The following is a 24,618-nucleotide window of genomic DNA, read 5'->3' as shown; positions in this document are numbered from 1 at the left end:
GGACGTTGTAAATATTTAATACCTCTTACTCCATTATTTAAACGCTGGAACCATCGTTATGCTATAAGCTCACTAATGACACCTTCAATCACGACTTCACATATTTTTCGAGGAGCGGAAGCAGCTTTTTAAATCTTGTTTCCAGTAGTGCTTAGGACTCAAATCTGAAATTTTATCACCTCCATTTTATATTCTTTATATTAACATTATTGACGGCTGTCAGATGCTCATAATATGGAATAATAACCATAGTCTCCTGCGAATTACATTGCCCGACTAAAGGAATTTTACAAAACACCGAACTTAAAAAAAAAAATCGACATTACTTATGAGACGACCTAATATTTCCAGATTCATTGGAAGTTAAAAAAAATGTAACTACTTCTGAATGAGTAGAGATGCATTCTACAATCTGAGGAATATTCTGGGAGGTGAAAATAAAATACAAACTACAAAACTTCAATATTATCAGAATAAAAATTAGCTTTATTTCTCAAGTAAGAAAACAAATTTCACAGATTTAATATGCCAGTATCATTAGCTTAGGAAAACACTTTTAATGGCAAGATATATGTAAGAAAACCCCTGTTGTTATACATTTAAGAATAGAAATAAAATGAAATGAAATAAAATAGTGCAATATTAGCGTTAGATCAACATCATATATTTTCGGCCATATTAGCCTATATAATGCTAATATATCATTGATCATTTTCAGAATTATTAAAAAAAAAAAGTATTTAGGTCTATTATATCTTTTGTACTGCCAGAATTTATGACAATACTGAAATGAGTTGCAGCATTGAATGGAGAGAGATTTACATGAGGAATGATGATGGTCTGGAAACTGCGTCGTAATAATTCATATTAGACGACTGCAGTTTTGTTTTCAATAGTTGAATTACTTCTCCTTTGAACTCCAGATTTTCGATGGGTCCAAGTTTTTTCATCATGGGGATCAAACTCCTTAAGAACAATAGATCTGGATCGTCGTCATCCTTACGCCTTGAGATTATTCTTTCGAGTTGTTTCAGATATAGCCTGTCTATGCCACTCTCTCCAGGCGAAGTACTGGTAATTCTTTTACGTTTCTTTGTCATTTCAGCTGCCACCTGAGAGTTCCCTGGATTTTCATTAACGGTTGTTGAATTTAGTTGTTCGAACTCTGGCGACCACTCTTCTACAAATGATAAATGTTCTGTATTTGGAACGTTTCCTTTAATTTGTTTATGCTCCAACGTTATATCTAAAAATGAAAGTGGTTCGAAATATGGCCGTTACTTTTGGTGTTGCCATTGATCCAGATGGCATATTTGTCAATTTTCTTATTTCTCGCATGTAGTTACTGCGTAAATTGGACCATTTTGTTTTAACCTCCATCTCTGAAAGAGGAATTATGAAGATGAACTTTTTATATACGGTATTTCTTATTTCATATATCTATTTAGCTGCAGGGAAAACATTCACACGATTTCTGTATCGGAATAAGTACAATTATTACACAGTTAAAGGGCTGTAGACTTCCAACATTATATGGATAGGTTTTCAACCTTCATGGAATAACCAAATGTGGTATGAAATATCGGAATCTTTTTATGAAATATGTCATACCGGTATTCCAAACTGTATTGGTGGGTTGAGGGGAAGAACTGTCGCATAAAGCATCGCTAAATGCTGGGTCTCAATATTATAACTTCAAACATTATCACTAGACAGTTCTCATTTCGTTATCTTTATTTATCTCTTTCTTTTGAAAAAAAAATTGACCTTGGAATTAGTGACAGCAATAGCTTAATAGTAATAATACTTCGATCAAAAAATGAAAATTCAGAATGCTGCACTACAAAACAAATTAATTACATTAGGTACCGGTACAATTAAACAATAACATTAAATTGATGAACACACAAAACAAGAAACAGTAAATTGAGAGCTCAATTCCTACTACTTCTGAATTCATTGCTGTAGTGTTTTGAACCACAAACAAAAAGAACATCATTCAATTTCGTGTGATTGTTGCAATGGTTCAAATTTTTTTATAATGGTAAAATGACTTTGAAGTCTTTCATATCATTAAAATAAATTATAAACTTAAAATTTTTCGTCACAAAAAATAATAAAAACTGTACCTACTTCTCTCAAATTTTAGGAGGGTAAAAACTGTGCGATATTCTTTATCCTTATGACTATTTAGGGGGTTAAATCTTAACCCCTTACTTCCCCGTTGTTTCGCCACTACCAAACAGGTGCTGTATTTTATTCACCTGTTGTTTCCATTTGTTGTGCAATCATCTTCCACACAGCAGTAATGACCTCTTTATTACGATGCTTCGAGTTCGTGGGATCGTAAATTTCACTATGTTCCCTAACAAGAGCTATTAATTTATCTATATCCATGATAATTTTAATGTTCATGATACAGATGACTGACAGAGACTAGCACAAATTTTTAAGTACAGTGAAACCTGTCTAAAGCGGCCATCTGAAGTTACCTTGTAAAATGGCCGTTTTATCAGGTGGCCGCTTGATTAAAGTTGCGGTTTTTTATTAATCAGCATGAAAGTACTGAATTTCATTGACTTTTTAGTACTGTGCGCGTACAAGAATCGTGCATATTAATGTCAGCCTCTTCCATTCTTGCAACTAGCCTTTTCAGAACTCAATTTCTTCGCCCTCGCACACTTGAACCATTCGTAAACGAAATCATTCACATTACTAAACACAGATTCTTTCATCTTTTTTGGCCACCATGCATATTTTCCTCCCATTGTTTTAATATTTCATCTTAATTATACCGTGTATTTGTGTCCTTCCACATTTGAATATTTCTGCAATTTTTCTCGCAGATGTTCCCTTCTCACTTTCTTCAATCATTTTTCGTCTCACCTCTAAACTTAATACCACTCTAGATTTGTTAGACTCAAACTAACGTCACATTTCCTCTGAATCAACTGAATGAAAAGAAGAAAAATTCGTAAAAGCTGGTCCAAATAGAAAAAGATGGAAAGAGGAGAAAAAAAATTCGAATAGTTAACTACTGACCTAAAACATACTGTGACATTTTCGATAGAAAACGTCCGTGTTTCAATCCTTTAAAAATGAGTATGAATTTATAGCTGTGCAGGGTCGGAGTGGAAAGTGACAAAAGAGTCATAAAACTAACCAACTAACCCCAAGATATGGAGGGTGTACTGTTGTACACTTAGCTATTGTACTCGTGATATTGTTCTCTGTCCTCTAACCATCGAAAAAATAGGTCAGACAGTATCCGTGAAAAAAATTTTTGTTGGACAGCGACTGTTATAGTCAGGTTCCAATCCAAAGAGACCCCGGCCGCTGGCCGAAGCATGAGGTGGCCGCTAAATAAAGAGAGAATTTGTATTGATCTTATGGAAAACCAATTGGTTCCAGAGAAAATTGGCCTTTTGGCCAGGTGGCCGTTTAAATGAAGTGACCGCAAAGGGAGGTTTCACCTCCAGTCCTGACGCGACTGGTATAGTAATGACCTTGAGTGGACGCTTTGCGTGTAGCAGTATCAAAAGATAAACCCGAGTCACACGGGGATAGTTTACAGGAGTCAAGTGCTTGAAGCCTCTAAATTGGATTCTATATTTGTGATCACACGGAGACACTAAACTTGAAACCATGCTTGAAAAAAAAAGCGCTCTGAATGTTGTATTCGTAGTGATGTTTGAATTCTTTTATTCTGTTATAGTTAATAAAAATCAATAGTGAACTGACATTTTTAGTTTGGTGAAACTGAAGATGCCACCAGCACATATTCAAGCATATGTGGAGCTAATTGGCGCCTTGTTATTGTATGAATTACAAATTATTCTTGAAAAAAAGGAAAAGAGAACATGGGTTAAGAAATTGATTCGTACAAGAATTATGCACTGTGCATCTAATACCTTGTTGAAAGAATTAGCTGAAGAAGATCCTGCAGAATACAGGAAACATCTCAGAATGAGTCCTGTTTTAAGGGTTTTTTAACTCTTTTCGAACCACTTCTACGTCTATGTTTTCGAAACCTTGTTCCATGAGTTCACTGGCTAGTTTCTGGAATAATAATTCCCGCTTCTTTTTATTGAGGTATTTCTTTGTCACGTATATTCCATACAAGTTCATACTTCTCATACACTTCCAAAACCTTTATGATATCGTTGGAATTCCACTTAGGGACGCTCATTATTAATAATTATTAATTTACTTCGACAATAAGCCTAAAACTACAAACTTTCTACTTGCCAAGTTGCTACAAGTTCGCATTCACACGCGGAAAGTGGTGGAGTCAAGTTGGTCACGTGACGGGAAAGTGGACACAAAAGTTGACGGGTCGTCAACTCAAATTCTGCTTGACCGCCAAGTCACAACTTGACTGTCTCGACTATATCACACGGGGAAAGTTAAAGGAAAGTCGACTTGCTCCAAGCACTTGACTCCTGTAAGCTATCCCCGTATGAATTTCAAGTAAGGGAGGGCGAATCTTATCAGACTTGACTCGACGTGACGTGTCGACGCGCTCAAAGTAGTCCGTCAGGCACGATGCATATTAGATAGACCATGCCATTATGGTGTGGGACTTTATATTCCTTAAACCCATTATAACTTAGTAGACATTGCAGCTGACAGTTTATAGGTGAGTACCAACGAGTTAGAAAGAGATCTAACTCGTTGGTAAGTACAGTAATTTCTTTTTCTTGCATAGGCTCAAATTAAATTTGTACACATTCCAGAGTCAACCTATGTATCAGTGTTGCCAACAAAAATTGTATCCCCGTCAATCTATCACCTGGAAATTCGTCAGAATCCATCAAAATTAATACAAAAGTAAGACCCACTCAATATAGCTATATACAAATAAAAGCAAATATTAACGCAACTTCCTTAACAATCTTGATTAAAATAATAATAATTCATCCACATCATCTGCCTCTAGTTCTGCAGTTGATGTGCTTTGTTAGTCTATACTTCAAAAATTAAACAGTTACAAGTGACAGCAGCTAAAAAAGTCAAAGGACGATGTATATCGTAATTTCCGCCAGAAAATCCGACACCCGTCAAAGCCATTTTTTTCCCGTCCGCTACATTGGAATTCCGTTACTTTGACGGAATTTCCGTCCAGTTGGCGACACTGCTATCCATCAGTTATATAAATTTTACTATAGATGGCTCTGGTATTGTAAGAAAAGCTGATTAATAGCAGTATACATGTTACGATGTATGGCTGTTATGCTGTTCATTGTTTCCATCACAAGATCTAATATATTTCATAACCCAAATGAGGATTGCGTACTGTATGTGAATTTTGTAACGACCCTTGTGAGCGTCGAAAATTTCAAAAGAGAACAATACAACTATGTAATGCTATAACTATACTTGCATGCACATTGTGCTCAACTCATCATTGAAGGTTGCTGAACGAAAGCAGCCCACTACTGTGCGAACTTTGGACTTGTGCATCTTGGTGGACTTCGCATCTGATTGCCAATTTACAAGTCACACTACTTTAGTAATTGAATTGACATTGGGGTACATTGGCGTTGGAATGCGTATATTCTTTTAAACCTTTTCGTGAGGTAAATTAATATAAATTGTTGTTGACCATGTTTTCATCATCTTTGAGACATGCGTCTAAATCTCCACAGGTGAGTATATTTATTTATTTGAAATTGGAACACCGATTAGAAACACAAGTGTTATTTTTTAAAGAGATAAATAATTATTTTGTTGCCGTGGCAGGGCTCGGAAATCTTTCATTAGATTTGTACGAGGAACTATTTACTAGATGTAGCCTATGATAAATAGGCGTACAATTTATGCCCTATTATTTTCTTGTAATGGAGCGTGAACATCTTCGCAGCCCAAAGTGGATCTAGAACTAAAATTTGTTACGATCCCGTTAAAAAATCAGGCTGTAACGTATTATAATAGGAGTTCGGAAATTTTAATATGTTTTTGTTATCAATTTTGTTTCCAACCTACATGGATTTTTGAGAATATTATTTTACTAGCAATTGACCTTGATGTCAGTCTTTCAATCTTATTTAAGTCCTAAGAAGTGGTAGTATGTTCGGGGGAAAAAAATCATTTTACCTGTTTACCTTGAATGTCGAAAAAAATAATTTTTTGGGAATCCTAGACTCATAAACAAGGAGATAGGTACATTGCCTGTTTATGCAGACTGGTATTAGCGGTAGGTTACAAGAAACAATAAGACGTTTTGAAATTATTTAAAAAATGCGGATTTTTTTATCTCATTTATTGTTCCATAGATCTTACATTAACACTGAAGCTTTAAGATGTGGAACAAGTCAAATTTTACAAGATTAAAATTTTCTGGTGAGATGAAGTGAGATGAGGTCGAGGACTCGCCATAGATCACTCAGCATCCGCCCCACAGCTGGGGCAATCAGACCAAACAGGAATCCAACACAAGCCTGAGCCAGCGAGTCTGCCGACTGAGCTATGTTGTTGGCCATACAAAATATACAGTACATAGCGATTAAGACTTAGATTATTATATTTAGACTGCAACCTAAACAATTATCAGCTGAGATATAAAATATAATACATAGCAAGTAAGTTAATTAAATTTAAAAAGCATAAACAATTCAATCAGTTGAGATACAAAAATTGATAATGCATATCATGCAAATTACTTCAAATTACAAGAGTAAACAATTCATTAGTTGAGCTATACAGATTACTGTTCAATTTAAAGCATATACATTCATCAGCTAAGCTATACAAAACTATATAATACATAGTAAATAGATTAATTAAATTTACAAGCATACTTGGTCTACTTTCGTTAAGCTTTACAAAATTTTACAATTCATATCAAGTAGATTAATTCAATTTATAAGCATAAACAATTCATCAATTGAAATATACAGATTACTATTCAATTTACATCTGACATGCTCTTCCTCCATTCTTCTGTACGTATATCTGAGTGGTAAATAAATGGATATGTGTGTCTCACAAGAAAACCTTTCACTACCAGTACCTCAGTTCGAATTCCCCCATAAATGTTTGTACATTTTTATTTTACGATACATTGTGTTCCCAAAAGTGGTGGCACGATATTGAAACAGTATAATTTAAGTGACAGTGGGAAAGAGATTTCTAATTTTACTTACAACTTATGTATCTTCTATTAGTAGCATGTCTGCCCGTGAAACGAGTGGGACCGGGTTCAAATCCTGGTTGGGACCAGTTACCTGGTTGAGTTTTTTCCGGGGTTTTTTGTCAACCCATTAAGATCAAATGCTGGATAACTTTCGGCGCTGGACCCTGGACTCATTTCGCTGGCATTATCACCATTATCTCACTCAGATGCTAGATAACCATAGCAGTTGATAAAGCGTCGTAAAATAACCAATAAAGATAGATAGCATACAATGCCACTATTTAAATTTTCTTGTCTAAAATAGGGATGTATTGCCTGTTTCTGGATGGGAAAAAGTCCTTTGGGGAGGCCGAGACGTAGATGGCAGGATAATATTAAAATGGATTTGAGGGAGGTGGGATATGATGGTAGAGATTGGATTGATCTTGCTCAGGATAGGGACCGATGGTGGGCTTATTTGAGGGCAGCAATGAACCTACAGGTTTCTTAAAAGCCATAAGTGAAAGAGTATCACTGATCTTGTGAAGGTAGTTTTACGTTATTAATTTTGCCTTAACATTATAAATACTGACAGCCCTAGGAAAGATATGAAAAAAAATAGCAGGAAATAATGCTAATACATTGCACAAATAGGCCTAATAGTATGTTTAAAGAAGTGATATAAATTACAAGATTTTCCTTAACATTTTAACGTGCAACATTTAAGCAGAATCCTAGGCCTCTATGGATAAATTTGTTCCATTTTCTTGTAATATGATGACGTCACTCATGGTAGCAAGGAAACAGACGTAAGTGGTTTTTCAAGCAGTACATCACACACTATTCTCTAATGTTCCTCAATATTTTTCACACAATAGTCGTAGGTTATGCATACATGAATATGAAATAAATGCACTATACTATAATACATTATTGAAGAAAGTACATTGTATTTTATTACTTCAATTCGTGTATAGACATTGCACACAATTATAGGGATTTTCTTTAATTCTCCGTCACTTTTTATTTTGCAGTTTTGTAATCAACTGAAGAGATTTCAAAGCACTCTGGTTATTGCCGAGCACAACAATGAGAAGCTATCGTCAATTACACAAAATGCAATAACAGCTGCCAAGAAAATAGGTGGAGATATTTCAGTCCTTGTTGTTGGTACAAAATGTGGCCCAGTAAGTATGTAATGATAATTTTCTTATATATTTTATTAAATGAACGTTCAATTGCACAATTTATAAATTCATCTCATCCAAAGGGAAATAGCTTTCTCATAAGCATAATGTGGTATTTTTTCTTAATAAAAACAACTTTTCATTTCACAGTGGGAGGTTGGGAATGGAGAACGTGACATTTTTTAAGCCCATACTGTACATAGTTTGGAGGATTTGAGGAGAGTAATTCAATATGCTTAGATTATAGGCAGTGTAGCATATATAGTCAAACAATAGAACAATTTTCTGGGGACTTGATAAATGACATCACTTTTTCTTTCTTTCTTTTTTTTTTTTTCTTTGAATGATTGTGATATTTGAAGAAATTTTCATGCAGAATACAGGATCATTCAACAAGATTAGACAGAGAGGCTGAGATTTATTAAATAACATTTAAAGATTTTGTCAGATATAGTAGCATTAATAAAAACCGTACTAAGTTCGATTATCATTATATACATTGAAATTATTATTACCAATCCAAGTACTGTAGGTTTTTTGTTATTGCGTTTCTATTTTTTTCAGATATAATGTAATGTTCCAATCATTCACTATATTAATTTTCATATTTTTCGATTGATTACAAGGTTAACAAATAGGCTTATAAATCTTTTAGCCACCAAATGAACTGAAACAACATAAATTAAATCTGGGGGAGGAGGAACAAAATCCTATATGGTTCGATGATAAATATACATTTGGTAACATTAAAATCAATTGAAACGACATGAAAGGAATGAATGATTGGAACTTTAAATTGTATATAAGTAATACGTAACAAAAATCCTAAATATTTCCTTAATGATTATTTACATAATTGAATTGGTCGGAGCTAAAAGGAACTAAGTCAAAATATGCAGTTTTGGGTTATGGAACAATTTGAACAATGGATATCATGCACATCGAACGGTGGAAGAAGGAACTAAGACTTTTAAACTTTCTTTTGTCTTCTATAACATAAAAATATATACAGTACATTTATGTTATTAGTGGAATGTTTTTTGCTTCTCCTGAAAAGTTGTGAAAAGTGACTTAGTTCCTTTTAACTCCGACTCATTCAATTGTAATCAACTGAAGCAACATGAAAGATAATGTATGACTGGAACTTAAATTACGTAAAGAAAACTCAATAGGCCTATATATTTTGTAAGCGTTATAATTGACTGAAACGATATGAAAGTTAATGAATGATTTATACTTAAAATTAAATTTAAAGAAAAAACTGTGCCAACAAATAAGTAAAATAATTAATAACACTTAAAATGCATTTAAATAGAGTTAACTTCTTGGTTCATGTAGCATTTGTGCGAAGTAGAACTGTGAGATGCTACATTAATAGCTTCCTTCCCTTGAATTTTGTCTGGAAACATTTAGGGAAAAAAAACCTCTTTGCCAGCATTAAATATTTCACTTTATTTGCACGACAAGTTCAACAGCACTGATGGTAGTAGACTTTTTTTTTTCTGCTAGATGCCACAGTCATGAATATGCTATGCTTTCCCTAAAGTCTGTACCAACCATTGCTTACTTTAAAATTTGGGCCCACAAGAAAAGTGGGAAAATGAGAAACTTTTTGGCAGATCGTAGAACCTCCCATAAAAATTTTGTTTGATCTCCAAAAAGTACAAATGATTTCATAAAGTCCATAGCAAATGAGATTGGGAAATACACGGTTGTAAAGTGTTTCTAAAAATTGCTTTATCACTGAAATGAGATACATTTTAATAAGATGATGGGAAATAAACTAAAATCATGAAAAATTATCATATTAGTCAGATTTATCATTATATTGATTTTTGTTATGTTGGGGTTTGGCTGTGCTTTATTTGCTAGCGAGTTGAGTTGTCATTGTCATGGCTAGTATGCAGTAATTTCATGTTATCATTACAGTCATAGTGTGACACATTTGGTGTATGCCAGAAATGGGTTTAAACATGTGGAGGTCAATAAAATAGTAAAAATATAATGGTAAAAGTGAAAGTAGTGGCAATTCGGTGTTTGGGCTTCAGCATATTAGTATGTAACATATGTGATAATAGCTGCAGTATCTATTGTAAATGATGCATAGCCAAGAAGCCTAATGTTGGCTCCATTTTAAAAAAGATGATCAAAAATTAATTGGGTTGGTTAAATGAGCGTTGAGTGACTTCTTTTCCTATTGTGGATATATGCGTCTTCAGCAGTCTTACATGTCGCACCAACATAACTTACGAGACATTACGAACGTTTCATGCTATTTTGCAGTGTTCCAGCGGGATAGAAATTCGTCTATTTTCATACCTCAGGGAAGTGTGTAGGGGTAAGAAAATGGAGTGTTATGGCAGGTTAGGTTAGTTCAGACTTTTATTATGTCTTACGTACTTATCTGTGACAGGTTAGGTTATGGTAGTTTAGGGTTTTGTTATGCCTTGTATAGGCAAATCTGTGACAGGTTAGATTAGGTTAGTTTAAAATTTTAGTGACAAGTTAGGTTAGTTTAGGCTTCTATTATGCTTTGCATATACGAAACTGTAACAGGTTAGGTTAGGATAGTTTAGGCTTTTGTTATGCCTTGTAAAGGCGAATCTGTGACAAGTTAGGTTAGGTTAGTTTAGGATTTTAGTGTCAGGTTAGGTTGGGTTAGTTTAGGCTTTTGTTATCGTCAAGATGAAGGTGAAAGCGATTGAGTGTGGCGCTCTTGAACAGGTAGTGATGTTTTGTTTTCTATGTTGGCAGTTCAAGTCAATTGGTGTCTATTCCAAATTTGGCGGAAGTCACTCAATGCTCGTTTCACCATTAATTGACTGTCCACGCCTATGTCCTAGGTGTGTTGGAGTTTATTCTTCAAAACCTACATCTTGGCATGGGTTTAATTGAAATAGTGTGCTTCCCATTTGTGACCTGCCCTTGTCCATTGCGGATTGGGTTACTCTCCTATTAACCTTTTTGCTGCATAGGCCATCAGAGTAACGGCGGGCAAATTCATTACGTATCCTTTTAGTGACAGTCACTCTGATGGCATGACTAGCACAGTAGAAACAAGGCTTCCAAAGTATAGAATGGACACATTTTAAAATGCCAATTTCTGAAAATGTGGATCATCTGCAGTGATGTACGTCATTATTGGTTAAAATATCTCGGCAAGGAGGGTTTGGCAGATTGAAAAAAATCAGCAGTTAAAAGGTTAAGCCGTTTACTTGGGAATGTATAGAAGATAATGCATTTATAATGGAACATATTTTTTACTGAATGAACATTGTGAATTCAAATTATAAGCTTGTCTGATAGATTTTGACACTCTAATAATTATATTTCAGATTGCTGAGCAAGTGTCTAAGGCATCTGGCTTGGCACGTGTGCTTGTAGCTGAAAATGAAGCCTTTCATGGATTCCTGCCAGAAAATCTGACACCTTTGGTGCTAGCAACACAGAAGCAGTTCAATTTTACTCATATCTTGGCTGGAGCGACTGCTTTGAGCAAATCTCTTCTGCCTCGAATTGCTGCCAAGTTAGATGTGTCCCCTGTCTCCGATGTGATAGGCATACAGAGTGCAGACACGTTCGTTAGAACAATTTATGCAGGTAACATGGCTTCACTAACAGTTTCTTTTAATGTCATGGTAAATTAATTGTGCTATTTAGCATAGCTGTAGATTGTACTTCTTCTGTTCCTGGTGATGGAAAGGAAATCATAACGTATAGAAGATGGGTTCTTTCTTCGTCTTCAAGTGATCAAACAAAATGGTAGTGAGAAGGGATTTATACACGTTGGGGTCATTGCAAACAACTGATTCTGCTTGACTGATTGAGTGACTTTATGTTTATTCTTTATATTGCAATTAAATACAAGTGGTAGGTATCTTTTTCGTCCTTAATCTCTGTTATACAGTATGTTCATTGTATTTTTAATTCTGACGTCAACAAACGCACGTGTACCTACTCCTTTGTCATAGGTAAAATGATTTCTATGATCAACTTGTGAACATGGTGTATAAAAGTACACATCCATACTATTATACTGTTTTCGTTCAAGTACATACCTACCTATTCCCTTGTATGTTTTGTTTACAGATAAATACATTTTACTTCAAAATGTAATAATAATAATAATAATAATAATAATAATAATAATAATAATAATAATAATAATAATAATAATAATAGTAATAATAATAATAATAGTAATAATAATAATAATAATAATGATGATGATGATAGTAGTAATAATAATAATAATAATAATAATAATAATAGTAATAATAATAATAATAATAATAATAATAATTCCTCAAGTTGATGAGGTTGCCATTGACAAAGAATCTGAAAGAGTAACATTTAAGGTGTGACATTTAAATGCTTCACAAGAAAATGGTTTAAACTTACATAAATTAAAATTTACAATTAAATGACCTACAATTAAAGATCATGAATATTTGCAGTAAAGTAAAAAGATAAAGATTTTTAAAAATAAAAATAAAATGATGAAATTTAATTGTAGTTCGAATTGAAGTTCAAGTGTCGTCGTAAAATCTGTAGAGAACCCTTAAAAGCTAGCATAGAAATTTATTTTATTGTTATTGTTGGGACTAAAAATTTACGACACAATGGCATGAATTGTCTTGTTATGGTTCTTCATGCGCCCACCATTAGATTAATAACTCAATCTGATGATTGAGTCCAGGATATAACCTTTTGTCTCTCTAGGCTTAAATGTTATAATGCCAATATGTCAAAGACTTTCAGTGTCAGCTATTCCATAGATTTCTTCATAGGTAATTTAGCCATTAGAGTTGAGGCATTTTGCAATTACAGACCTGATCAGACTGTTACAAAGATTTTCATCAAATGGGCTTGAGCCAACGTTTGAGCCTCGCTGTGACTTGACCTACAATGGTTTTTGTCCTGAGTTCTGCTTGGAACAGCTTATATGAGAGCAATATTACTTTAGCATATCTATCCACTCTGAGCTAGAAAGGGTATATTAGGAAATTGAAATAATGTTTTAAAATATGTTATTATTACTAAGCATTACTTCAGAGTATAGGCAGTTGGACAACACAATGCGATCATGCTTTGATGTATGTTGAGTTGGGTAGAAGCTATCTGTGACCTCTGATACCATTCCATGTCACTGCAGCCAGACTTGTTAATTTAATCTAACCTAACTCAGAACTGTGTTTCATGGTCAGGAATAAATGACTCCATCGGTTCTTATCGTGTACTAACATTTTCAAACCAGCAGCGTGCTATCTCTAACATCTACATACAATATGTTCTTTTATTTTAAGAATTGAGACAAAGGTACGTCCATATGTTATTCATGACTTCTATCAAAGGTATCATTTTCCTGGCGTTTTAGTTGTTTTCTGGTTCTGACAGTAATGTGGGCAACACTATTGAATTCTTCTGCAATCCTTTCCTACGCCTCATCCTTTTCCTTTATTCTTGCATTCTTCGATGTCTTTATATGTAGTTGCTAATTCAATTAGATAAGATTTTTCTGTTGCCGAAAAATTTGAGATTCTGTTTCTCTTCCTAACCTCTTCCATTTTTCTTGGCCGCTGGATGGAGTTGTGGAAGAAAACAAAAAAAAAAAAAACGCGCAACGAGGTGCGCTTATAAAACAAATTCTCGGTCAGCACCTTCTAAATTAGTACTTTTCCTCTTTCCCTTATAGTGGTGGTGTTAGCTAACTTCCTGGGGAAGAGGCTTGGTGAAATGCAATAGTCTCAAGAACGAGTTAAAATTTTAACCTGAAGTTAATAAACTCATGGTTAATATATTTAACCCCTGTTGATGAAACCGGACATTAATGTATTAGACTGCAGATGCAGTGTATGTGGTTGTTAAAACTTGTAATATGTTCTCTTAGGAAACGCCGTACTCACATTGAAATCTAAAGACCCAGTCAAGATTCTGACTATTAGAGGAACTAACTTCGAACCTTCATCATTGGAAGGAGGCAGTGCTAAGACTGAGCCAGTACCAGCAGGAGATTTTAATACAGGAGTATCTCAGTTCTTAAGTCAGGAACTGAGTAAGAGTGACCGTCCAGAACTGACCAGTGCCAAAGTAGTTGTTAGTGGAGGTGAGTGATTACCTTTTATTGATTATTGGTGATTGTATTTTTGTTACAAGATGTGCTAATATTAAATTCATAATACTAAATACAAATATTTACACACAGAATACTTAATAAATTTTACAGAAGAAAGAGTTCGTCCGAAGGGCTGGATTCGGGAAGAGTACCCTAAAACGCTCATTACATTTCTGCATTGAATAGCAATACTTAAGCATTGACGCAAATAAGTATTGAAACGACGATTACCAGTAATGGAGATCAAAATTTGGCTGATTTGCGATACCAAAACTTTAGTGTCATGACTCCAAGGACCAAAGGTCTCCACAGCAAAGGGGATAAAGATGTAATTGTCTAAAAGCAGGCCTGTGAGAAAAAGCGAACGTATTCAAAAGTCTCAATGATTGGAGTTTTGTAGAGGAAGAAAAGATGCATGGTTGTGTTGGGTTGTTTCCAGAACCTTCAGTTATGGTAATCTGGATTTTTCTGGGCTGTGCTAATTTAATAGTATTGAATTTAGATTCTGAATAATTTTTTTTTAGATTAACTATCACTAATTGTAAATCTTGTATTAATTTTTAATTGCTGGCTTTCGTAAATAGAAAACATATGGGAATTATTACAATGTACATACAACTATTTTATGCGAATTCATACAAAATTAATTATGTACTGTATGTCTAGGATGCTTTTTGTGTGGAATTCATAAAGCGAAAATTCATCATATTATTTGGGTGCATAGTAAATTATTTCTTAAATAATAGTTCAAGACAATAATCTATAATTATTAGTTAATATCATGTACAACATGATGAAAGGATTAAATTTTGCGAAATGTTTTGAAATTTGTATAATGTGTGATTTAGTTGTGATGCTCATTTTTTACACACCTCACATGATGAAACTGGCACCACAAATTCAGCTTTAGAGTATCACGAGTAAACTTATGAATCTCGTTTTGGTGCTTTGAGTGCCATATTCTGCAATTATAACTAGTAATGCAGCCATGGATGTCAAATGCAGTTTTATCCATGAAAATGAAACATTTTAAGTAGTGTACAACATTTTTAATTTCATTTAGCACGTGATTCACAAGTTTAACACATTTTACTTTAATCTTCTTACAATATTTGTGTAATTATCTTTGGAATTCCAATTTCATACTCTAAAGATTGGGTGATTTAATAGGGCTTTGCACACAAGATTCCACATTCGCCTCAGAAGTTTGTCTTTTGCCAGATTTTCAGTTCGTTAACTAGACTTGTTTCCTTATACTGTTTAAACTGTCTACCTATAGACACCTATCTTTCTCAAGTACATCGAAATTGTTTTTAAATTCAGCATAAATATAACATACAATAAGCTTCTGTAGGGCAGTGTCATCACACACTAAGTTTCCTTTTGCATGGTTAGACAATATAAAAGAGAAGAGAAAATAGAATTGACTGCAGTAATTGTATTTCATGCATGTATAGTTCTGTACGTTTAAAATTACCTCTCCGAGACAAAACTTTGAGAGTTTATACATATTTTAAAAGAAAAAATCTCTTATTCCATTATTTTGCTAGTTATTTAAGTACCGGTATAAAATTTTAGACATATTATATATGATGATCCTGTATGTTAGATTAATTTTTTAGTAAATTGTCAGTTTTGCTACAGGTATGAATATGTCAGTTTTTGCAGAAATCAGCATGTTTTGAGACGAAAGAAAATTCTCTCTGTCCCCTTCCCCTATCTCTTTCTTTTTAATTTAAGTGAAGATCAATGAAATTAATTTACTCTAAGAAAATAAAATGGATATTATTAAACTAAGTTACTGGAAATGTAATAAAGTCATCAATAAAATAATTAAAATAAAAATCTTTATGGTAATAATAATCAAATTTATTCACATAGCCAAAGACCTGTTAAATCCAGTGACTCCAAGTTATATATATATATATATATATATATATATATATATATATGTATTTTTTTTTTCAAGTCGACCATATTGCTACAGATTTTCGCGAAGTACTCCACATTTTTTCATTATAATTAACCATGCATTTTAAATAGTGGCTGAGATGACAAAGTGATTTACAGCTTCAGAATTTTGTACATTGAGGGATCATAAAAGTCATTGTTGTTAATTTTTGTGTCCTTTCAAAATAAATTGTTTTCATATTAAATCACACTTGTTTTAATTATGGCTTATGTGACTGTGTTGCAGGGCGTGGCATGAAGTCTGGAGACAACTTCAAGCTGTTGTACGACCTTGCAGACAAGCTGAATGCTGCCGTTGGTGCTTCTCGAGCAGCTGTGGATGCAGGATTCGTCCCTAATGATCTACAAGTTGGTCAGACTGGAAAAATAGTAGCTCCGGTAAATGTCACATATAATTCAGTCTTATCAAATTTATATGTTCGAGATATTTATGATAGTTTGGTGAAATATCCTCAATAGAACTTTTCTTGTTTTCTAATCTCAGTATTTCAGGCCCATAGCTTAGAAATAAAAATTCTTGTGCCTATCTATGCTGTTACAGTAGTGTGAAGAAGAAAGGGGTCATAGTGGATACTCTGACTGTGAAACCAGGCTACATTAATAGAATCTGTAGAACGAAACCAGATTATATTAAAGTTTGCTTTGTCAACATTGTCTGTGCTGTCAGAGTCGAAGTTATTCCCTGCCATTAAAATAAGTCCTCTGTAACCCCTACTGAGGTACCACACGTCTGTAAAATTTCTTCCATCTTTTAATGTAATTGCAGCATTTACATATTGGGTAGTTGGAGAAAATTTTTGACATGAAACTTGCAATTAATTTAAACTATTCCAAATATTTGCAGAAATATTACATGTATGAATGCATGTTTCATTGAGATAAATTATAGTTACCCCATTTTTCTGTATGGAATACAGTAAGATACCTCGCAAACCAAGCTGTACAGTTTCTAGTTTCACGATTAGAAATTGTCTTTTAAATTCACATTATGTCTATGTAAAACCTTATCAAATTCTCCTTTGCAATTTGGAATATCTCATTCTTATAAAACTACATTGAGCTTTCCAATTCTGGAAGTAGAGTTTTTTAATAGTAGGCCTATCAGTCAGTCTTAATATATCTAGCAGGATACTGATAATGGCATATGACACAGGTGTATTTGTTTGCTGTTCTCTGGCTACTTTGGACAGTTGTGTAAATTCGTTCCATGTAATAAGGCTTAGCTGATAAATTCACTACTCAGAAACGAGAGTGACAAAGTCAAACTCTGATCTACTTTATTTGCTTGTCACTGACTATTTTGGTCGCCTGTACTGTTGGTTGCTTCGTGTCATAAATATAAGCAGATAAAGTAGCCACCAGGTGGTAGATAAAGATGTCGAAATAACTCGTGAATGCAAGTGTTTTGTTAGAAGCGGCAATTCTAAGAGAACAAATAGTTCAACAAAAATGGAAGCATTGAGGAAAAAGAAAAAAATTTGGGGTAAAGACGTGGATTGTTTCTTTCGACATGTTGCCACTAGCACAAGAATCGTCATGTGTCATTACATCAGGGACTTCATTTGCCACTCTTATGTGCCAAATTGCTCTCTAATATTTCTCACACACAGCGAATTTAGAGGAAAGGGCTGGAGAACGTATATATAACTGTGTGAGAGTATGATTTATTCTGGCTTTTGTTAAAAATGTTTGAATATGTCTTGGCAAATTTTTTTACTTTTTCATATCTTTTGGATTCTTTCGTATGGTTTGTAAAATATTTCCTTTGTCAAAGGAGAGCCACTTGTTGATCCATAGGTTTGTAAAATATAAGTCAATTAAAACAAAGACACCTGATACATTTGCAAAGATCTTGGTTGCAAATAAGTTGCCTCTTTTAAAGTGTTACCATTATCAACTTTCCTTATTCCTAGGTATATCACAGTGGCTAGATAGCCATTGAAATATTTTCTTTTGGAGAATCGTGAGCTTACACTCTTATTTTGTATGGGAATAGTTCAATGCCCATATAAAGTTGTAGTATGTTTGATTATAGCCCGCATAGAATCAGCAAATATACAAGTATCATTGAAGAGCAGCACCAATAGTCAAAAGTTTAGTATCAATACTGGAACATGGCATAAAGTAACTTAATATTTTGGAAGGTAATATCCTGCTTCTGATGTACCATCATCAGGATATCATGATCATCTTTACAAATGTGAAGGTAGTATTTATATTTACTGCACAATTCCGTGACATGTCTGAGAGAGGAATATAGAATAATTTTTAGAGTAGTTTCCTGGAATTTGTACACTATGTTCTGTAGCTATCCACTTCCAAGGAGGAATTCAATTCACAACTGCTGTTTTAGCAATAAAGACAACCTGGTGGCATTGGATAAAAAAAAAATAATATATATATTGATAATTCTTTTTTATTTTATGAAACTTAATACCATATTGTTTGACAATTTAAAGAATATATATCTGGATGAAATATGTATTTTTAAATTTAGTTTTGAACTTCCGTAAGCATGTAATGTTTGATTGATTGAAAGTTACATTCAATTCTAATGGAACAATTGAATGTTACATTCACTTCTAAAGGAACAATTGATGTAGTGTTTGGAATCTTAGACTAAGTCTTAAGGCTGCATTTTTAAGAAAAGATATTTTGTGTAAGCAAGTCTCTGATATTCCTGTCCAAACTTCACCACAGTAAGTTAGTTTGGATCTTACATAAGCATTACTAGACAGACACATTGTCGTGGTATCTGTCCCCCACTTCTTGTTGATTAGGTTCCAGTTGTGTGCTCAAGTATTAGTGTTATTTACAACTGTTTGCTTAACTCTTAAATGCTTTATTTGGATCTTTATCAGTAGTCTGTACAGCAACATCATCGGCATAGGTAATTACTTTTACCTCATGTGGAACAATATCAGATAAATCACGTAGCATTATATTAAATAGATTTGAGCTTAGTACAGAACCTTGAGGTGTACTACTAGTAATTCTCCTGGGTGTAGATAAGTGACTGTTTACGAGATGTGAATTTTATTGTCCTTTCATTAAGAAAAGAATGTAGAAGTCATAGTGCCGATATTCTGCATTTGATTCCAAGTCTCATAAATTATGATAAAGTAGACTTGTGAGGGGTAGTAGTAGAAATTAACATTAATAGTATTTTTTCATCATGTCAAATGCTAATACTGTAAGTGTAGAGTTAACATTAATGGCGCATTTATATATGGATGATAACACTGATAGCATGATAGTATGTGAGTTGTGTAATATTTCTTTTTACTGTAACACTGTAAAAGTAGTGATGTGTTTTCGTAACTATAGTTACCACAGCTTCAGTGTCTAGGAGATCTGTGTGCTGTCTTTATTTATCGGATTTATTGGAATATAGTACTTCTCTTTTATGTTGTCCACAAAATATGTTGTCCCAGCTTTGTTGTTGGTTTTTTTGGGGAGGAGGAAGAGAAGTCTACTGAATTTCAGTAAATGTTTTAGTGTGAGTTTTGTATGTTATAATTATATAGAAACTTTAGGTGTTAGTCTCACTATCTGTCTTCTCTCTCCCCTCCATTTTTATATATTCTTCATGTAGAGCAAGACGTGTTTAGTACATGGGTTCAGCAGAATTTCTTAATCACACAGTAAGGAGTTCTATAGCTATAGCATTAACTTGGTGGGAAAAACTAAAATCAAAGTTGTTCATTTAGAATAAACAGTTGAGGTCAGTATGGTTCTGAAGTGACATTTTTTTTCTCTTTTCAGGAATTGTATATAGCCGTGGGCATTTCAGGAGCCATCCAACATCTGGCTGGAATGAAGGACTCGAAGACAATTGTAGCTATAAACAAAGACCCCGAAGCACCCATTTTCCAGGTTGCAGACTATGGATTAGTACAGGACTTGTTCAAGGCAGTACCGGAACTCACTGGCAAGTTATAGGTGCATGGCAGCTGAGAATATTTTATGAGAAACTGCTGTAAATAACAAAAGAAAAAGCAATGAATTTATAACGTTTTATTATTGTTTTTATATATGTACATTTATGCAATCAAAATGTACAGCTTGAATAAAATTTATATGCTCTTTACTTTTTGTGTCTACAAACTTATTTCAAGTAATACTAATCTCAATCCTACTTAAATCAATACCGTAACACGGGGTGACTTGATACACTGGGGGGACTTCATACGTTTTGTAGGTTGATGTTTCGGTTCCGAAACATCAACGTACAAAACATATCAAGTCGCCCCATTTTACGGTACTTTGGTAGATTATATTTTGCAATAAAGGCCAATCCTCTGTGTGTGTTATTTGGATATTGAACATTGTTAACCTATGTCCTCATCTCTTGTAGATTTCAACTGCTGCAATTATTTGTTGTGTTAGTATCTGATTTATATTTTTATGATTAGAATATTAGAGACTGCTGCAGTATTAGGCCTTCTAAGACAACTTTCTGTGTAAAGCAGGAGAGTTGGGTGAGAATGACTGCTGTTAACTTCACATATCACAAATCTGTGGCATAGTGCTCTTGGTTTTACTTTTCTTCAGTAGGAAGCCAAATTAGGGATTTTTATTGCCCCAAAAAATCCATTATCTTTGGCTGAATATGAAACTGGAAACTGTATGTCAGCACTAGACCACCAGAATTACAACTACGAAAGATACAGTTGAGAAGGAAGGAAATCTGGTTGGAAAGAGTTCATTTGATATCTGTTCTTAATTGTAATTGTTTCAAATTCTGGGACAGTCCCACCAATAGCTGGGCAGGTGGCAACCCTTCTGTACTGATTATGTCACTGTGGAGATAATAATTGGTAAACTTTACACCGACAAAGATATCGGTCCCATGCAATAGTTCTTGGATCGTGTGCTTTCTTCTAGACTTTGGTATTGTGGATTTAGACTTTGATTTTCTTTTAATGAAAAGTCTAAGTATAACTTCAAGCTGGAACAGTTGTGCTCAACATTTCTCAGCCCACGCTCCTTGTGCTTCTCTGGTCAGAAGTTCACCTACAGAAGAACTCCGTTTATCCGAAATAAAGGGGGGCAGAGCCATTTTGGATAATGTGATTTTTCGGATAATCAATAAGAAATATTTTTGGTAAAAGTGGGAAGGAAAAGAGATCGTTAAGCCATGTAAATTATAAACAAAAATTCAATGAATTTAATATTGTAATTGCATATCAATTTTACATCCAATAAATCAGTTATCTTTTGTCTTTTTTTCTTGCATCGTTTATGAGCAGCAACATCACGCCAGTGCTTGATGAGTAAAATATCTGCATAAACCAAAGAAATCCGCCACATTTACTTTTTGAATTTAGCTTCTTTCATTGTTTTCCAATTCGGTATTTTGCAGGAATGGTTAAAAAATTTGGATTTACATTTAACCCAATCAGAGACAGTTGATACTTCTACTCCATAATCAGAAGCAACTTTTCGCAAGATTGCGCCACTTTCCACATGTCTCAAAGCTTCTGACTTATCCTTTATGGATACAACAACACATTCTTTTACTCAACATCACACTCTCATAACTAAAAAATAAGACGTACCGATAACGCGGTAACTGCAACACAACTAAAATGAATAAGAAATTGGAAACTTGCTTCGAATGCATACACCATAATCCTGTAATTCCCGAGTAGGTGAAAGGAGGGGGGCAAAAAGAATGTCTCACGGGTCTGGCCACACCTGGTTACTATACAAAAGTGTTTGGAGATAGAGATGGAAAACAGATGTAGCATTGCTATGAGGGCATTGACACTTATTTTTAGCCATACTATAGGAGATTATTGCAAGGATAAACAAAACATTGTCCATTTTTGTTTTTCTCTCTCAGATAAGCCGAACTTCGGTTAACCAAAGTTCGGTTAAGAGGTGTTTTACTGTATATAAGTCATAACAATGTAAGTCTTTAGAAAAATGTTGAAAGCAATCAAATGTTGGAATAAAAGCAATACAAAATTAGTGTTGAGAATGAATTTTTTTTTTTCCATACCAGAGAAGAAACACATAAAACTGGGAAAATTTGTAAAGATAGTAAAAACACAGTCTTAGTATATACAGTCGCGAAGCTCAATACGTAGTAAATATGCAAACATTAGATAGTTCACCACTAGGATCGCTAATATTGCCTCATTACAGGCAATGCAAAATAGTACCGTCACAGTCTATTGTTTCTAGTACCCTCAAAACTCAAGCTTCGTGACTGTATATAGTAGACTGTGGTAAAAATCAGTTTTTATCCATCTCAGTGAAGAACTATATAAAAAGATGCAAATTTGTAAAGATAGTAAATATCAAGAATTGAATGCACGGTATAAGAATATTTAATGCATTTTTCTTCATATGACATATTCTTAACACATCAATGCATTTTCATGATAGGTCACGTTTTGACTGACTATGATGTTAACATACATGGCATGTGTTCAGAATTGTTCGTCTTAAATGTTGGACAGTAGATCTATTCTGTTCAATATCACTTTTTCAGCAGTATTCCAACACATCAGGCATAACATTTACATAACAATAGCAAAATGTTTGGAATACAGTTCATTAATGTGTTGTAATTTGAGTTGCATGCAGGCACAGGATTTCCTGAGCAACTAAAGAAACAAAAATAAATAGGTGTGGCATTGACTGGGATTTCTTTTAACTCTATACATATTGACATATAGCCATTTGTGCCTCTGCCCTACATTTTGGCAATTATGATGAATCCTGTTCTGCGGTTGGTGTACCCATTAGTCGAATTCTGTAGTTTGACAAATGGGTATGGAGGTAGGCAGGATGGATGAAGAGGTGATAACGATGGCAAAATGAACCCAGGGTCCAATGCCGAAGATTACCCAACATTTACTCTTAATGAGTTGAGTGAAAACCCCGGAAGAAATCTCAACCAGGGTTCGATTCTATGTTCATAGTCAGACTCACTAACCACTACTCCAAAACAGTGGGCTGTTGACTAGGATATAAATTATGCATATACTATATTTTTTAAAAGTTAATGATAATATTTTCACCTTAAGTTTATTTGAAAATATGTGTTCATTTCTTAGCTGGCTTTAAATAGTACAGTAGTTTCTTTATTAAAAAATAAATTTTCTTTCTATACTATATTTTACTATTTCACATTTGAAATTGTTTTGCTAACATATACGATCCCGAGGAGCTGGGACCAGCAATATAGTTGTCAAGTCTCTCATTGTATGTTTTTGTACTATATTAATCTTTAATGATCATTAGAGCAGTGGTTCTCAACCCTAAAGTGACAGCAGTTTGGTAACCTTTAAAGAAATATTCAATGCTCCAGTAAAAGTTGCTCATTAAGTAAAGAATAAGAGATGTTTTCCACTTACATTAACAAAAATAAAACATACTGGTACAATCTTTGTGACCTGATAGGTGTAAACTAAGGTCCAGTACCCATCTGTGGTCCAACAATTGAGAAATCCTGTGCTGAAGGATATGACACAGTACTTGTTGGCAAGGTCAGGCACTTCATCATTGTGTGATAAGCCACACTGATGAGTAGAGATACAAAACTCGCTCAGACCATTTTGCGCAATATCAAAGTATGAGGAGGGTTCTTCATAGTTCAGTACTGTATGTTTCATTTAAATACTGGTCAACATATTATTAAATAGCGTAAAAAGAATTACTGTTAATGTTATTATGTTGTTTAGTTAACTGTTAGAACCTCGTAAGTGACATAATAAGGTATCACTCATGAGGTAACTAAGCCAGGAGATGATGGGGTAGGGTGGCCAGTTCCTTCCCCCCTCCATTGCATACATCGCCGACTAGTAACAAAATAATGGACATTATTTAATAACCGTGTGAAATCAGTAGATAGACCTAATATTTCATGATGTAAACATGTTTTTATGGAGGAAATTGTAACGTATTACTTCATGATGTCATAATCTAGGCTGCAAAACAAAAATGTTAACTAGGGAGGAAGATAATTATGGTGGTAGTTAAACTTTTAAATTAGATACGGTAGTTGAGATCTGAAAAAATACCGTACGTAGTCGATCTGTAGCAAAAAATTTGGTTTAATCACAACCCATAAAGTTGGTCTAGATTCAAGCTGAAGGTTAGGCAGGGCAAGTAGGCCTACGATAAAAAAATCTTTCGTCTTCCATGACACTTTGGATGACCTTGAGATACTGTGGTTGTGATAGGCCTAAATATAAATACAGTTAAAAATGGCGGAA

General features: G+C 34.0%; 1 protein-coding gene across 1 annotated transcript; it reads left to right on the top strand.

Moving 5' to 3' along the window:
* The first annotated feature begins 5,288 nt into the window (after window positions 1-5,288).
* wal (electron transfer flavoprotein subunit alpha wal) lies at window positions 5,289-20,477 on the top strand. Its single transcript, XM_069816526.1, has 6 exons — window positions 5,289-5,648; window positions 8,149-8,301; window positions 11,637-11,901; window positions 14,192-14,407; window positions 16,614-16,765; window positions 20,153-20,477. Exons 1-6 carry the CDS (start codon window positions 5,607-5,609, stop codon window positions 20,327-20,329), a joined length of 1,005 nt encoding a protein of 334 aa, XP_069672627.1. The 5' UTR covers window positions 5,289-5,606; the 3' UTR covers window positions 20,330-20,477.
* The last annotated feature ends 4,141 nt before the right edge of the window (window positions 20,478-24,618 follow it).

Source organism: Periplaneta americana, chromosome 17 (assembly GCF_040183065.1).
Source record: "Periplaneta americana isolate PAMFEO1 chromosome 17, P.americana_PAMFEO1_priV1, whole genome shotgun sequence".
Taxonomy (NCBI): Eukaryota; Metazoa; Arthropoda; class Insecta; order Blattodea; family Blattidae; genus Periplaneta; species Periplaneta americana.
This window is presented reverse-complemented; position numbering and strand designations above follow the sequence as displayed.

Bases quoted from the DNA above. Each gene is read 5' to 3' on its own strand.
- wal (XM_069816526.1), top strand. From the start codon at position 5,607: ATGTTTTCATCATCTTTGAGACATGCGTCTAAATCTCCACAG. The intron at 8,302-11,636 runs GTAAGTATGTAA...ATTATATTTCAG, and splicing joins TTGGTACAAAATGTGGCCCA to ATTGCTGAGCAAGTGTCTAA. The intron at 14,408-16,613 runs GTGAGTGATTAC...ACTGTGTTGCAG, and splicing joins CAAAGTAGTTGTTAGTGGAG to GGCGTGGCATGAAGTCTGGA.